At 35.5% G+C, this 16,560-nt stretch overlaps 1 protein-coding gene across 2 annotated transcripts in view; it reads left to right on the top strand.

Annotated features, from left to right (window-relative positions):
* The first annotated feature begins 2,083 nt into the window (after positions 1–2,083).
* kcnh4a (potassium voltage-gated channel, subfamily H (eag-related), member 4a) overlaps positions 2,084–16,560 on the top strand; it is an 80,369-nt gene continuing 65,892 nt past the window's right edge. For both annotated transcript variants that reach the window (XM_022672582.2, XM_015607607.3), the window contains exon 1: positions 2,084–2,830. In XM_022672582.2, the coding sequence (XP_022528303.2) occupies positions 2,755–2,830 (76 nt within the window). In that variant the 5' untranslated portion in view covers positions 2,084–2,754. The remainder of the gene's footprint in view (positions 2,831–16,560) is intronic.

Below are 16,560 nucleotides of genomic sequence, written 5' to 3'. Positions count from 1 at the left end.
GAAAATGAGCCCCACATTTTCCTCTTTTTCTGTTTTCTCTGTATGTTTTTTCTCAAGAATAATTCTTATATTCACAATAAAAATTCTGTCACACAGTACTGCCTTATACTACACTGTTCCTGACCTTCACCAACTTTTACACTGAAATATCAACGACATAATAGAAAAGAAGAGAAAAAGAGAGACCAGTACAAAGAAAATAAGAAAAAGGGAGAGATAGAGAAAAATGGAGAAAAGGAGGGAGAGAAAGGAGCAAATATAAAGTCAGCATAGTCAGAGTCATGCACTGAATGAGAAGTAGAAAAAGAGAGAGAGCAATAGAAAGAGAGAAAATACTGAGGAAAATAAAGAGGGAACAAAAAAAGAGAATGGAGCAATGCAAAAAGCGATTGAGAGAGAAATGACAGTAATAGAAATAATTAAAAGAATGTGTTACAAAAAAATAAAATAAAAAAGATAAATGAGAAAGAGAGAAAGAAGGGAAAAGTAAGTAGCCAGAAGAGAAACGTGAAAATAACAGGGCAATTGAAAGAGAAAGTGTAAAAAAGAGAAAAGAAGGAGAAAGAGAGAGAGAACAATACAAGAGAATGAGAAAGAAAGCACAGAGAAAGAGCAAACAAAAGAGTGATGCAAACAAGGAGATAAAGAGAATAGATAAAGAGAGGAGAGAGCGAGAGAAAGAGAGAGAAAACGAGATATAAAGGGTAAGAGAGAACTCTTAGAAACAGAAAGATAAGGAAAGATTGATGGAGAAATAAAGTGCAATATAAATAAATGATTGATAGAGAGAGAAAAATGAAAAGAGCAATATAAACATAGTGATGGTGATAGACAGAGAGAGAGAACAAAACAGCAAGAGTAATAGAAATAATGAAAAGAGAGAGACAAAGCAAGAAAAAGAATGAAAGAGTGCTACAAAAACAGAGAAAATATGCAGAGAGAGAAATAAAGATAGCAATTAAAAGAGACACCAAGAAAAAGAAATAAAACAAGTGTATATGTGAGCACAAGAGATGAGGGGAGAGAACCGAGAAGGAGAAATACAGAAAAAAGAGTGAGACAGAGGGAGCAATAGAAAGAGCAAAAGAGTGGGAAAATCCAGATCAATAGAAAAAAGAATGAAAGAATACCACAAAAAGAGAGAAAAATACAGGTGAGAGAGAAAAAGAGAAAGCAATAGAAAGATTTAGAGTGAGAGAGAGACAAAAGGGAGAGAGAGCAAATCAAAGAAAGAGAGATCAGAGAGAGACAATAGAAAAAATAGAGTTATACAAAAAGGAGATATAGAGCAAAAAATAGAGTGAGATGGAGAGAGCAATAAAAAGTGTGAAAGAGAGAGAAAGACAACGCCAGATCAATAGAAAATCATAGGAAAGAATAATACAGAAAAGAGAGAAAATGAAGAAAGAAAAAAAGATACTAATACAAATGAGAGAAAAAGAGAGAAAGCAATAAAACGATTAGGAAATTGGAAGAGAGAGAACTAAGAGGAGAGAGCAATACAAAAAAGAGGGATCAGAGAGAGAGAGACAATAGAAAAATGAGAGTAACACAAAAAGAGGCAGAGAGCATTACAAACAAAGAAGAGAAAGATAGAAATGGATAGAGAAATTGAGAAGAGAAATAAATAAAGTAAGGGAGAAGAAAAAGTGAAAAAACAGGGATAAAGCCAGCGCAATACAAAGAAAAAGAAAGAGAGAGTACTACAAAAAAGAGGGAACATGGAGAGAGAGAGAATAGCAAGACAAGTGAATGAGTGAATGAGAGAAAAAATAATAGAAACAGAGAGAGAGAGAGAGCAACACAAAGAAAGAAAGAGAATAGAAAGTCAAAAAGATACAAGTGAGAAAGAGAGAAAGCACTAAAATAAGACAGACATAAGATAGAGTAACGCAAAAAAAGGAGAAAAATGAGAAAGACTGAGGAAGAGAGATTAAAAGGGAGAAAGAGAGAAAAAGTAATAGAAAAAAAGAACGAGAGGGAGAGAGAGTGAGTAAGAGAGGGTAAATGTGTGTGTGTGGGGGGGAGCAGGGAGGCTGAGCACTGAGAGATGCTGATTGGGCACCTGCTGCAGTGAGAGCGGAGAGAGCATCGTTTTCACTCTGAGCTTCAGAGAAGATCATGCAGACAGAGCAGAAAGTTCTGGTAGCAGAGCGCAGACTGATAAACGAGTAGAGAGAGAGAACAGCACACCTGAGGAACAGAGGAGGAACCAGGAGATAGAGAAGAGCTTAGCGGAGAAGATCTGAGGAACATCTGAAGAGTGAGAACAGAGCATCTCTCTGCAGAGCCTGAAGATGTGCTGTCTGTGTGTTATCAGAGGATCGGGAGAGTTGCTTTTCTCCTCATCATGGAGCTTCATGAGGCTGGAGCGCTGAGAGCTTTAACTACAGGGATCAGGTCAGGAGTGGACGGCTGTGGAGGCTGAGAGATTAAGCCGTGGCAGATCCTCCTCAGAGAGTAATTAGGAGGGAACAAAGAAGGGATCGCCCTGGAGGAAACTGCTTGATGAGAACCTGTGCTGATCCAGAGTCTACATCCATTAGCCAGTGTGTGCCCTCCAGAAACCCTCCAGTTTCTCATCACTTTGTCATATCTGGACCATCTTCTACTTTTTCTATATCTCTATCACCTCCTCCATCTCAGTCTGTTTCTCTCATGTCTCTTCTCTTTCATTCTTCTCCGTCTCATTCTTTTTCTCACTTTCTCTTGGAATGAAGGAATAATCTACTGCTGTAAGACTTGCCAGCAGCCATGCCGGTGATGAAGGGGCTTCTGGCCCCTCAGAACACCTTCCTGGACACCATCGCCAAGCGCTTTGATGGCACCCGTGAGTACACTGTCCATTATCTTGTCTATAACTTTATATCTAACTATTAAAAAGCTTAATCACAAAGGAATAAGGGCTTTCCAGTGTGTGTGCAGCATCAGTTACTAACTCCAGAAATAATGTTCCAGAAATGTTCTGAAAACATGTGATATAATAATGAAATGCATTTCAATGCTATTAGATGTTATACAGCTCTGGAAAAAAAAAAGTTTCTAAATCAGTTTCTCTGATTTTGCTATTTATAGGTATATATTTGAGTAAACTGACAATTGTTGTTTTATTCTATAAACTACGGACAACATTTCTCTCAAATTCCAAAATAAAAATATCCTCATTTAGAGCTTTCATTTGCAGAAAATGAGAAATGCCTGAAATACAAAAAGGATGCAGAGCTTTCAGACCTCAAATGATGCAAAGGAAACAAGTTCATATTCATTAATAATATACGTTTAAAGAGTTCAGAAATCAATATTTGGTGGAATAACCCTGGTTTTTAATCACAGTTTTCATGCATCTTGGCATGTTCTCCTCCACCAGTCTTACACATTGCTTTTGGATAACTTTATGCCTTTACTCCTGGTGCAAAAATTCAAGCAGTTCAGCTTGGTTTGATGGCTTGTGATCATCCATCTTCCTCTTGATTATATTCCAGAGATTTTTAAATTGATAAAATCAAAGAAACTCATAATTTTTTAAAGCATTAACAGTAACATTCCCAAAATGTCAACAGAAGATGACGTCACCAGAACATTGAAAAACTTGTTCTGAGAACATCCAGAAAACTTTTTTGAACAGATTGAACATTCTAAGAACACTAAATGTAATGTTCTCAGAAAATTGTTGCACTAACCAACATTTGTAACAATAGAAGGTAATTAGATGCTGCTTCAATATCTGCCCTTTAACTTATATTAGTTTGTTTTTTAAAGAAACATATACATTAAATACAGTAAAAATGTTTTAAAATAAATACAGGGAATTGTGAGGAAATTACAAACCAGGGTTTGTAATATACAGTTGTGTCGGGTGGTTTTTTGAAAAATGTAATTCTAATATAATATATTTCAAAAACATGTACAAAATCAGCACTAAAGAGTTGCGTCTAGTTGAGACTAGTTTGAAAAACTCTGGAGTATGAGAAAAATGTTCAGATTGGGTGATTTGAAAGGTTTCCTTTTCTTTTCTTTAATTTTCATGTTACTATTGTTTACTTTTAATGGCAATGTGTTGTGTTTTAATGGCAAAGTGTTGTTCTACATTGATTTGAAACTAATAGAAGTGATGTATGTAATGTTGATGTATTTTAGTGCCATAAACTAGAGCTGGAGCTAAATAATCTGATAAATCATTATTATATTGCCCATTTCTACTATACTTTATTTTTTTACACTCATGTCTACAACCACATCACAGCTGTGATGGGGTTAAAGCTTGTTATAGCTAAGGTTTTCTTACGTAAAACGATCCTGCAAGTATTTATTATTTATATTTATAAAAACATTAATTTACTTTTCACTTTCTGATATTTTCAGAAATGCTGTTTAAATAAGTTGTTACTGCTTTTAGACAGTAATTATTGAGGAACCACTGTCTTCTATACAGAAATGCAGACAAGAACTAGGTAGATGAGCTTTGAATATATGTGTGAACACATTACATGGTCAGACCAAACACATATACAATACCGAGAAGTTTTAGAACACCCCCCAATTTTTTCCCATTTAATGTTCATATTAAAGCTTTCCAGGTTCAGTGAATAACCTGTTGCTTAAAATGTTTAAAAGATAGCAGTAAACTGCCAGGAACTTAAGGGTAAAAAATTAAATAAAAATAGAAATACACCCTGCACAATGTGCATCACAATGCTCGATGTTATCTTACGCCTTAAAATAGCGTCAAACTTTAGTAATACATCTACGCTGATGGGCGTGGTGGTCTGAAAGTGAGGTGTGTTCTGGTAAAAATCTGGTGTGTTTCTGTTTTGGCAGCAGAAAACACAGGTGGACCACTGACTGATTAAAACCCTGAAAACAGTCAACAGTCAGCCGTCTAATCCTTTCTTAGCCTTGCACGTGTACACCTCCGCCTGTTACAGACATGGACACAGACACGCTGCAGAGCACAAAACCCAAACAAAAAATTACATTGCTGTTCACTTAAATGAACTCCTGACGTACAGCAGGAATGTGCTGTAACCAGTGTTGGGAAGTAACGGATTACATGTAACGGCGTTACGTAATCAGATTACAAATTATGAGTAACTGTAATCCGTTACAGTTACTGCTTCAGTAAATGGTAATCAGATTACAGTTACTCTGCTAAAATAAAAGGGTTACATTGCGGTACTTAAAATATAGGTACTCCTATTTTTGCTCTTCCAATCCAACACCGACAAAACGCAAATAACATTTTGGTGTGAAATCGCTCTGATATGACAGGGAAATGACAGGGCAGACAGCGGCTCCGCACACACAACGAGACGAAATTAACTGACATTTTGGTCAACGAATAAAAACGAGACGAAAATGTTTGGCAAGGACGAAATCCAATCAGACTGATTTAGTTCTGTGAAAGGTAGGGACCAGTTAGGAAGAGATCCAATCACTGCTACTTTAGCGGAGGCGCCGCGCGCTCAGTTACAAACCCGGGAATTAACCTGTCGTTACGGAGCTCGACTGGAAGTTAACTCGACAGTGTTCAGCAGGAAGAGAGAGAGGGGAGAGGCGATATATTTCTCCTTTGACGTCGCGAAAACAAGATAATGTGTAAACAGAGACTCCATCTCCGGTAAAAACACCACTAATCTTTCAGCTTCTGCAGACCAGAGTCACACAGATCTCCATGCAGAGATCCGCGTTTTAATACTGATGTTTCATGAGCTGATGGGGTGTTTAACTCAGCAGTGCACTAAAACACAGAACTGATACAGAACTCACTCATTAAGATCAGATCATCTGCTTAGTCTCACACTGGGAAAGATATAGCTAGTGTTAAAGCAGGAACAGGTCAGAAAGAACTCAATAATATAACGAAAATAAAACAATAAAATAAGTGAATCTATGAACCCAAAAGTCTGTGTAAAGTTCCTTACAGCATTTTCTCATCAGTTTCTCACTTTAACTCATGACGTCTCTCAGTACATCCTGAGAGCATCTCTACAGGACAGTGTGTGAAGGTGTGTTTTGATCTCATTTATAGACTGTAGCTCCAGTAGATGTGCTGGAGATAAAACTAGATCCTTTAAAAGTTGTTTTTGCATCTACAGCTCTGTTTAAACTTTAATTTAACTATTCAGATGTTTTATGACCTGATTTCTAGAGCAAAATTTTAAATGTAACATATGTATAGTCACACACCTACAATAATAATAATAATATACATTAAATCATATATAAATATATTTCACTTTCAAACATTAACAATATTACTCAAGTGGTTATTAAACGTTTCATTTCGTATACGTGTAGAGTTAATAATTCAAGGAAACTGATGAAAAATCATTTACATTTACACCCTTTACATTTTAGTCGACTATATTCTTATGACATTAAGTCGACTAAAACTAAAAACATTTCAGATGACTAAATTGTGACTAAAACTAAATAATATTTTCGTCACAAGACTATAACTAAGACTAAATCAAAATTTGTTGTCAAAATTAACACTGGTGGCAAACCTGCAAATAGATAACTTACAGTTGTTGTTACATTGTTTGGTTTTAAATGGTTTTATCAATTTATAGAAGTGTTTCATAAAATTGTTTGATGAAATGGTTTCATAAGTATTTTTATAGAGTGATTGAAAAGGCTGTTTTATTTGTTTATCTATTTGTTAACTGGAAAGAAAAATAAAATAATATGCAATATGTGGTTGCTACATTCATTCAGGCTTAAAAAAATGACAATATTTAAAGTAATCCAAAGTAATCAGATTACGTTACTCACTTGAAGTAATGTAACTGATTACGTTACAAATTACATTTTGAGTGATGTAATCAGTAATCTGTAAGGGATTACATTTTAAAAGTAACCTTCCCAACACTGGCTGTAACGCACAAAGTGCTACGCTGTTAAGATAAGAAAGCACCAAAGTCAGAGCTCACCTGGCTCTTAAAGACACACGACACGCTCTGAATTCAGTTGCGTGACGCTCTAGACATCGCTAAAATAGGGCCGTAGGTCTTTTCTTTAGAGAAATTACAGATGAAGCTAGAGAGCAGTGAATAACGTTTCCTACACCTTCGAAAGACTCTTGGAACCTGGAGTAAACTGGTACAGGAAGCATCAGGTCTGGCTGACCCTCATGGCAACAAAACCTTTAGCTCAGCTCAACATTAGACTAAGTCTCAGTTCCAGCAGTGAAGAGAAGAATTAGAGGTCTGACAGGAAAAGTAGTGCAGTAATAAATTCATTACTAAGATGAGAACATAAAAAAGCAGCAGTTCAAAAACGTTTAACCAGTAGTGTGTATTACAATTCATCAACAACACTGCCATTAAAATACAGGGGTTGAACAATGAAACTGAAACAACTGTCATTTTAGTGTGGGAGGTTTCATGGCTAAACTGGAGCAGCCTGGTGGCCAATCTTCATTAATTGTACATTGCACCAGTAAGAGCAGAGTGTGAAGGTTCAATTAGCAGGGTAAGAGCACAGATTTGCTCAAAATATTTCAATGCACACAACATTATGGCTGACATACCAGAGTTCAAATTGTTGGTGCACGTCTGTGACCAAGACAGTAAGTCTTTGTGATGTATCAAGAGCCATGGTATCCAGGGTAATGTCAGCATACCTTCAAGAAGGACAAACCACATCCAACAGGATTAACTGTGGATGTAAGAGGAACCTGTCTGAAAGGGATGTTCAGGTGCTAACCCGGATTGTATCCGAAAAACATAAAACCACGACTACCCAAATCCTGGCAGAATTCAATGTGCACCTCAACTCTCTTGTTTCCACCACAACTGTCCGTCGAAACAATAAATTATTGTGGTCTAAAACCAGGTGTTTTAGTTTCATTGTCCAACCCCTGTGTATACTAATGGACAAATCTCACATGTTACAGTGTGGACATATCCATAATATCCCAGTTCAAACAAAACAAGCATAAAAAAACATCACTGTATAACACTGAGCAGTGCTTTTATCTAGCAACAGTGTAAAATATATAATATACTGCTGTATTCTTATTAAATTGCTTCACAGCCCTATTAACTGTGAATTTTTTAACCGTCAGAGCTGCGGATTTAGCTTGTGCAGCTCTAATTGCTTTATATGCTCATTAGCACATTGAGCATTCTGAACATTATGGACAATCAGAAGATTGTCTAAATGAAATTGAATTCAAAGCGAGGAGAAGTGCCCTGGAGAGCAGCTGCAGTTAAAGCAATCATGTAAGACTAAGCTGTTCATAAAGCTCCACTCTTCATCGTAATTAGACAGCCGTCGAAAGGTAAGGGCGCTTCAGGATGCAGATGCTCCAAAGTAGCTTAGATCTGTTTAATGACAGAATGCTTTTTAATCTGTTTAAATCTGTTTGAATGCTTTAAAGGATTTTTAGACAGATAGACAGACAGGTGAGCAGATGAGCAAGGAGACGGAATGTACTAAAGGAAACTGACAAAAAAAAAAAACTGTGAGAGAAAAATCTGTAAAAGCTGCGTTCCAAAGTCTAGGCTGTAGTTAAGGTATGAAGACTCTTTCTCAGCATCCTGTTGGTAACATATTTATCTAATAAGGCTTTTATTATATGTTCACAAAAAAATTAATGTAAAACATTTCAAAAACCAACTCTACAATGAAGTCTATCATTTTTAATAATGTTTCGTAGTGCTGTTTTTTTTTTTCCACTCACGGTGGCCGAGAGTGAACTGTGGGAAAGTGTGAAGGATACATCAGTTGTGTCCTCAAAATTACTCAGAACATCGGCCTGACCTTGCGGTGTATTTAAAAAGTTTTCACTTTGGAACAGCCCGAAGGATGCAGCCAACTTCTCGAGTAAAGTGTATCATGTAGATTTTTTTATGACGTGAAAGTAAAGACTCTGTCTATTTTGTAAAAATGTTTTGCATTCAGTATCATCAGTTTTTTTGACTACCTTAAAAATTGGATTTGTTAATTGAAACAAGCTAGGAATAGTATGAATGACAGAATGACAGAAGTCAAACAGGTGTTGGATGTTAATATACACAGATTTCTCTCCGGAAAACCTTTTATTTGGGTGAGTAAAGCTTCCATTTATTTAGAGTAAGCTTTGATTTTCAGGTTTTTAGCCGCGGTTAGTGGCTAATGTTGCCCGACAGCGCTACACTGAGGAACCCTGTTCCTGTTCCAGGAAGCCAAGGTGATATAAGTTAGTGGCTCAACCCATGTAGCTTATTTTAACACAGTAAACAGGTAGGCTACAGTCCAATATACTCACGCTCAGCACAGTTAGCTGCTAATGCTAATACTTCTACAGTTTCGATGCTGGAGAACTAAACTGAAACTCCTGTATAACTCTGCAGTTTAGCAGAGTGGCTTTACTACTTCTTACAACCTTACTGGAAAAAAAGGAAATTTTAAAGGAAATTTTAAGTGCGCCTTATAATATGAAAAATACAGTAACCAAAGTTAGAACCACACATTTCAGCTATTTAAACTGAAGATTTTAGACACTAAGCTTCTGAACCCTCACAGTCAAGACAATTAAAGAAAATATTTATATATTTTTAAAATAATTAAACAGACGAAAGTTTGTTTAAGTTAAACAAAAAAAATCCATAGAAAAATATTTAAAAGGTTCTTAAGGAACAGCAATTTATCGTAAGTTTTATGTTAAGTATGAATTTACAAAAAAAGCTCAAAAAAAGCTTTTTTTTTTTTCTTAATACATTTTTGTAAATCAAGTACCATGGTTTTGGATTTGGTTTTGTATTACGAGTTTAATTTTTTCAGTACACAAAATGTTTAAGTGACACTGTGTGCTTAAACGCAGATAAACACTGACATTTAAAGTGACATATACGTACATATATCAATTAATTTTAATTTTGTGTTTTGATTAAATGAATGAAAATTTGAATTTTTGTTCTGTTTAAGTCATGTTTCAGTTTTTGCCAAAAGTTCAATCTATTAGTTGCTCATTACAGTAATTAAAAATGATGAATGGACCAATAGCAATGACCTGAAATGGCTTACAACAAAATAGTTTTCCTCTGAAAGTAATTTTTTTTCCTTCTTTAGTGAAATTTCTGTTTTTTTTTTCTGACAGTAAAAATATGCATGCATGTGTTGACCTCAATTAAGAAATGGTCCATAAAGCATTACATTAACACAGATAGAGAAGAAACAAGCTGTCTAGGAACTGTGTGTGTGTGTGTGTGTGTGTGTGTGTGTGTGTGTGTGTGTGTGTGTGTGTGTGTGTGTTTGTGTTAAAAAACCCAAAAAACAGTCACGACTCTGATTCCTCTTCACTGCTTCTGTACTTTAGTCATGCTTGGATGAGTGTGAGTGTGAGTGTGTGTGTGAGAGTGTGAGTGTGTCTGTCTGTCTATGAGGGTTCTTGACACTGTGTCGCTGTGTTGAGAGCTACTTCTGAAATTCAGTGGGTGTTTTTTTTTTTTTTTCTTTTTTTTAACACTGGAGTATTGTACCTCTTTCACTTGTAGCGTAGGAGTAGCACTCGCATTCTCATGCAAAAGTGCGAGAGAGAGAGAGATAGATAGTAAGAGATAGGGAGAGGAAGAGAGGGATGAGAGCACCATCATTAAGTGAAATTGGTCACTGAGGTCTGTGGGTTGCTTTTTTCTTTCTACCATTCTCTCTCTTTTATCACTCTCTCTTCATCTGCATCAGTGAACGCATTATAGTAACTGTAGTATTAACTATAATTATACATCTGCATTTACACTATTGTGGCATATTTTACAAATTAATAAGCTTTAATAGTAGTGTAACAGTAGTGAGTGTGTGATGGGTTAGCAGTGTAACAGTATGACATGCTATGAGCCAGTGGGGTGTTAAAAATAAGTAGTGTTACAGTACTGACTGTGTGATGGGCCAGTGGTGTAACAGTACAATGTTTTACAGATCAGTGGTGTAACAGTATGCAGTGTGTAAATGGTCAGTGGTGTAGCTGAAGAAATGTTTAACAAATCTGACAAGGGGAAATATTAGTTTCAGGTCAGTATAGTAACAGCATGATGTGGTACAGATCAGTGGTGTAACAGTATGCAGTGTGTAAATGGTCAGTGGTGTAGCTGAACAAATGTTTAACAAATCTGACAAGGGGTCTGGAAATATTAGTTTCAGGTCAGTATAGTAACAGCATGATGTGGTACAGATCAGTGGGGTAACAGTATGGAGTGTGTAATTGGTCAGAGGTGTAGCAGAATAAGTCTGGCAAGGTTCCGGTGCTATTATTTGTCAGTGATTTAACACTATGCATCTGTAACAGGATCCTTGGTGTAACAGAATGGAGTGTTACACATCAGTGGTGTAATAGTTGAAATTGGACTGTAGCAGAATTAAGTCAGTGGTGTAAAAGTAAAGGGTTTGTTTCAGGTCAGTTTAGTAACAGGATGCTGCATGTTATAGGTCAGTAGTGTAACAGTGTACTGTGTGTTACGGGTCAGTGGTATAACAGAATGGAGAACGGGGAGTCAGTGGTCCAACAGAAAGGAGTGGTATGGGTCAGTTGTGTAACAGAAAGGAGTATTAAGGGTCAAAGCTGTAACAGTATGAAGAATGGGGGGTCAGTGTGTAACAGAAAGTAGTGTTATTGGTCAGTGGTGTAACAGTCTGAAGAATGGGGAGTCAGTGGTGTATAAGAAAGGCATGTTACAGATAAGTGGTATAACAGTAATGCTGCATGTTACAGGTCAGTAGTGTAACAGTGTGAAGAATGGGGGGTCAGTGGTCTAACAGAAAAACGTGTTACAGGTAAGTGGTATAACAGTAATGCTGCATGTTACAGGTCAGTGGTGTAACAGTATGCTGTGTCTTAAGGGGTCAGTGGCGTAACAGTATGAAGCATGAGGAGTCAGTGGTGTAAGAGAAAGGAGTGTTGTTGGTCAGTGGTGTAACAGTATAAAGAATAGGGGGGTCAGCGATGTAACAGAAAGGAGTATTACAGGTCAGTGGTGTAACAGTATGCTGTTTCTTAGAGGTCAGTGGTGTAACAGTATGAAGAATAGGGGGTCAGCGATGTAACAGAAAGGAGTATTACAGGTCAGTGGTGTAACAGTATACTGTGTCTTAGGAGTCAGTGGTGTAACAGTATGAAGAATAGGGGGGTCAGTGATGTAACAGAAAGGAGTATTACAGGTCCGTGGTGTAACAGTATGAAGAGTGGAGGGTCAGAGGTGTAACAGAAAGGAGTGTTGGGGTCAGTGGTGTAACAGTATGAAGAATAGGGGGGTCAGCGATGAAACAGAAAAGAGTATTACAGGTCAGTGGTGTAACAGTATGAAGAATGGGGGTTACAGGTCAGTTTTTTTCTCTGTTTTCTCAAATTCTTCTCCTGGCTTCTCTTACCCTCTCAGTGGACTTGTTGGCCTGTATCTCGGGATCGTAAGTGTAGAGGTCATGTACTGGTCATTATTCTGACTCATGATGGTCAGCGGGTTTGATGCAGGTGAGTCACCTCCAGGTGATTTACGGGAATGAACTGCATTGCGTACATCACCCCGGCAGACACAACACTAGCTGGTAAATCCTCAGTGTACTTATTTTCACTGATCACTAAAATAGGGCTCATTGTTTCTAGTAGTGAACATTTATCTTCGGTTTCCTCTAACATAAATACTGTCACTTCAGTCATATCATTTTCACTATTTGAAACTGGTAGCATTTCTTGTACTATAAAGCTACAGCTTAAAATATTCAAATCAATTCGACCAATGTTTGTCAAAGCATTAAAAGTTTTTGTATAAGAGTTTTTTATATAAAAGTTTAAAAATAACCAGACAAAGATGGATATTAATAAATAGAATTTAAAATGAAATGAGATAAACGTAGTAACACTTTACAATAAGGGTACGTTAATAATGATATTAATTAAGACATTAGTTAAGGCATTATTAATCATTACAACAATTTTTAACTAATGTCTCAATTCATTATAGTAGATAGAAAAATAGATATATTATGTTAAATAATAATAATCTTATCTAGTGTCAATGAACAATTATTTAAGGCATTACTTAACAATTTAAAATCTCCTGGCAGTTTCGAGCATAACGACTGATATAAGTATAACCTGAAGTTTTTGTTCTGCTCTGAGGCAGAACTATTTCATAAACCTAAAGCCTGATTGTAGCACCGCTCTGGCAGTTTGCAATTTCTTGACATTGAAGTTAACTTGCCAAACTAAGTATGCAATAATAACGCATAATGAATAATGCCTGCGTATGATTACTGAGACGCATTCTGTTCTCTGAGTGCAGATCATTCCACCAACAATAGAGGAAGATTTTGAAGCCTGTTAAAGTTTATGCTGGATATAAAATCCTGCTATAAATGACTGCTAATGCATACGTTGTTTTTACATCGATACATTGGTAATTCAAAGTTGGTTATTTCACTGTATAATTTAATTGTGTACATTCATTTAAGATAACTGTTCACATGGTTAAAAAGAACTATCAAATGACTAATTACAAAAACTGAGAAATTAAAGTTCAATTAAGTAATTTTCTGGCATCAAAAGTTTCAGAAAAGTTTCTACAGAATGATAAATTACTTTATATATTTTTTTTTACATTTTTTGTGACCCTACTGCCAGAAAATGTTTTTTTTTTGTTTTACAAAATATTTTTTTCTGCCAAAAAACAGAGAACCACTGTTAAAAATCCCCCATTTAGAATATGTTATTTATGAATCTTTATATAAATAGCTGGGTGTTTTAACACAGAAAATTATAGTTGTGTAGTGTATTTTACCTGCATCTGTGTGTAATTTAGGAAAGCAGTAAAATACTGCATAAATGACGTAAGAATAGTATTTTGTTCTGAAAAAAAAAACAAGAAATAAAACTTTAAAATTTTAGAGAGTTTGGCATTCAAATAAAAAATGGAAATCTATTACAAATTTTATTGCTATTTTCATATTTTATTAAATTTTCATCAGCCAGGAGAAAGATAATTGTGATTAAAAACATAGTTTACAGTAAAAACTGTAGTAAACTATTTAAATGAATTTAATACAAATAAAAAAATAAGTAGCTGTGACACAAGAAAAAAAAGTTATTTTCCATAAGGTATGCTTTTATTAAATACAGAACAGTACTTCAAATTCACCACTTAAAAAACATAAATAAGAAATATTTTACTTAACCTCTTTTAATCAAGCTCTTCAGTTGCAAGCTAAACACAACGTGAAACAAGTGCTTTTTATTTGTTTACAAAAACAAAATACAAAAATTAGAGTACTGAAGGTTAAATTGTTGAACTTTTTTGTAAACTGCATAAAAAAATAAATCATACAATAAAATACCAAAACAGTTTATTTTTTTCTAAAAATGCTAAATAACAGATAATTAATCATTAAATATCAATACATATTCTTATGCATCATGTGTTTCTTCACTACCCTTTATGTAACATATCCGAAACGCTTCAGTACACGTGGAATTATTAATGCTCCTGTAATGCGCTTAACAGGACAGTAGATGATAATTAACGGGCAGCTAATTAGTAGATTATGATGCAGTAAACAGAACTGTGAATTGTGTCTTTTTTCCAAAGCACATATAAAGCTCTTCTTAAGACTAATTAAGCAGGAGCTGGTAATTGACTGGATGCTATAATGTTACTGCATTATGGATTAAGAACTATGGTAAATTAATATGCATAATGTGCAACCACAATAGTTCACATACACTAGTAACATCTCAGCATCAACATCTTACTGTCCGGGACACAATAAAGCACTAAACAACACTGCAGCAATCACCTTATTACACTGGGTTATCCCTTTACAGCGAGCACTTAGCAACACATCACAGCAACCACCTGGAATACCATAGCAACCATGTAGTGACAGTATTGTAAGAGCTTTGGAAGTGGAAACAAAAAAAACACTTTTTACAAGCTACTGTATTCCCAGTGAATTTTATGGTAATTTTCTGGCAATGTTAACTTTTTTACCTGCAATCAGACAGTTACCGTTTTTTTACATTAATTTTTTCTTAAATTTGCTTTTTCTCTTGAGGAATATAGCAAGTCATTTGAAGAAGTTACAAGTGTGTTTACCCCCAATTTTATTTAACCAGTTATTACTGCAGTAATGATCAGCAAATACTGAAAATTCCCCAATTCCTGAAAAGTTTGGACAATGTTTCAAATGTAAATATATTTTAATAAAAACAGAATGCAGTTAAAAACAGAATCTCATAGACCCAGATTTTATTCACAGCAAAACATAAAAACATATTGAATATATTTCACCATTTCATTAAAAAAAAAAATAATAATAATAATAATAATAATAATAATAATAATAATAATAATAATAATAATAATAATAATAATAATAAAATTAGCTTATTCAGAACACGATGGCAAAAACAAATCTGGAAAAATAAGTGGTCCTAATAAAAACAGCTGCACGAGAGCTATTTGCAACTAACTCATTTTTAGGTTCACCAATCTGCAAAAATACAAAGCAAAAAGCAAAAATTGAAGGAAATTTAGCAAAGATGTGGACTCCCCGTCGGGGAATCGAACCCCGGTCTCCCACGACCTAAGCACAAATGCTTTGTGGTGCTCACCTTATAGTACCATATTTTTCGCACTATAATTATAAGGCACATTATAAGCGGCATTTGTTACAGACCTGTAAAGCTAAGCTAAGTAAAGTAAACAAAACTGTTATTCTTAAACATTTTCAGATGAGTCAGAAACCAAAGTGAAAGTGAAACCAGGGCTGAATATTATTATTAGGATTGTTCTCCTAAAAAAACTGTTTATTTGGGTGAGTAAAACGCTTCTGTTTTTTTTATAGTAAGCTTAAATATCCTGATGGAGCATTAGCAGCTAACCACTACTGTCTCCCAGCTGCCACCCGACAGCACTACACTGAGGAACCCTGAGTGTTCCGGTATACCAGGGTGATATTAGCTAACAGTTGCTTGTTATAATGTGGTAAATGTGCAGGCTACAGGCCAATAATACTCAATTGTTTAGTATGGTTAGCGGGTAATGCTAATGATTCTTCAGTAGTGCTAGCAGGGGTTAGCAGCAGACTACAGGCTGATAATACTCACCTCTAAACGGCCAAATGTTTAGCATGGTTAGCAGGTAATGCTAATGCTGCTCCAGCAGTGCTAGCCGGGGTTAGCAGCAGACTACAGGATGGTAATACTCACATCTGAACGGCATAGCCTAGCATAGCTAACATAGTTAGTTAGCAATTTAAGGAAGGATTGCTAGTCTTAGACACTGACTATTAACTGAAGCTGCGTAACATAAATGAATTGCATTCAATAATCCATATTCGTATCCACAGCGTAAAATAACTATCTGAACTATCTGAACTAACTGATCAGGTGCAGCCATTCTTTCTTTTAAGCTTTTTTTTTTTTTTTTTTTTTTTAGCAGGACCTTAATGAAGATGACACCAGTAATAGCTGATTTGTAGATAATGAGGAACTCGTGACATTGATCTAAATCAGAAGCTGGTTTTGCGGAACCAGCTCCAGGTCTCCAATGCAGGCTGTAATTTAATTCTGCTCTGAATAAAAAATAA

The sequence above is a fragment of the Astyanax mexicanus genome, chromosome 19 (assembly GCF_023375975.1).
Source record: "Astyanax mexicanus isolate ESR-SI-001 chromosome 19, AstMex3_surface, whole genome shotgun sequence".
Taxonomy (NCBI): domain Eukaryota; kingdom Metazoa; phylum Chordata; class Actinopteri; order Characiformes; family Acestrorhamphidae; genus Astyanax; species Astyanax mexicanus.
Note: the sequence above shows the minus strand (reverse complement) of the source record. Positions and strands in the feature narration are given on the sequence as shown.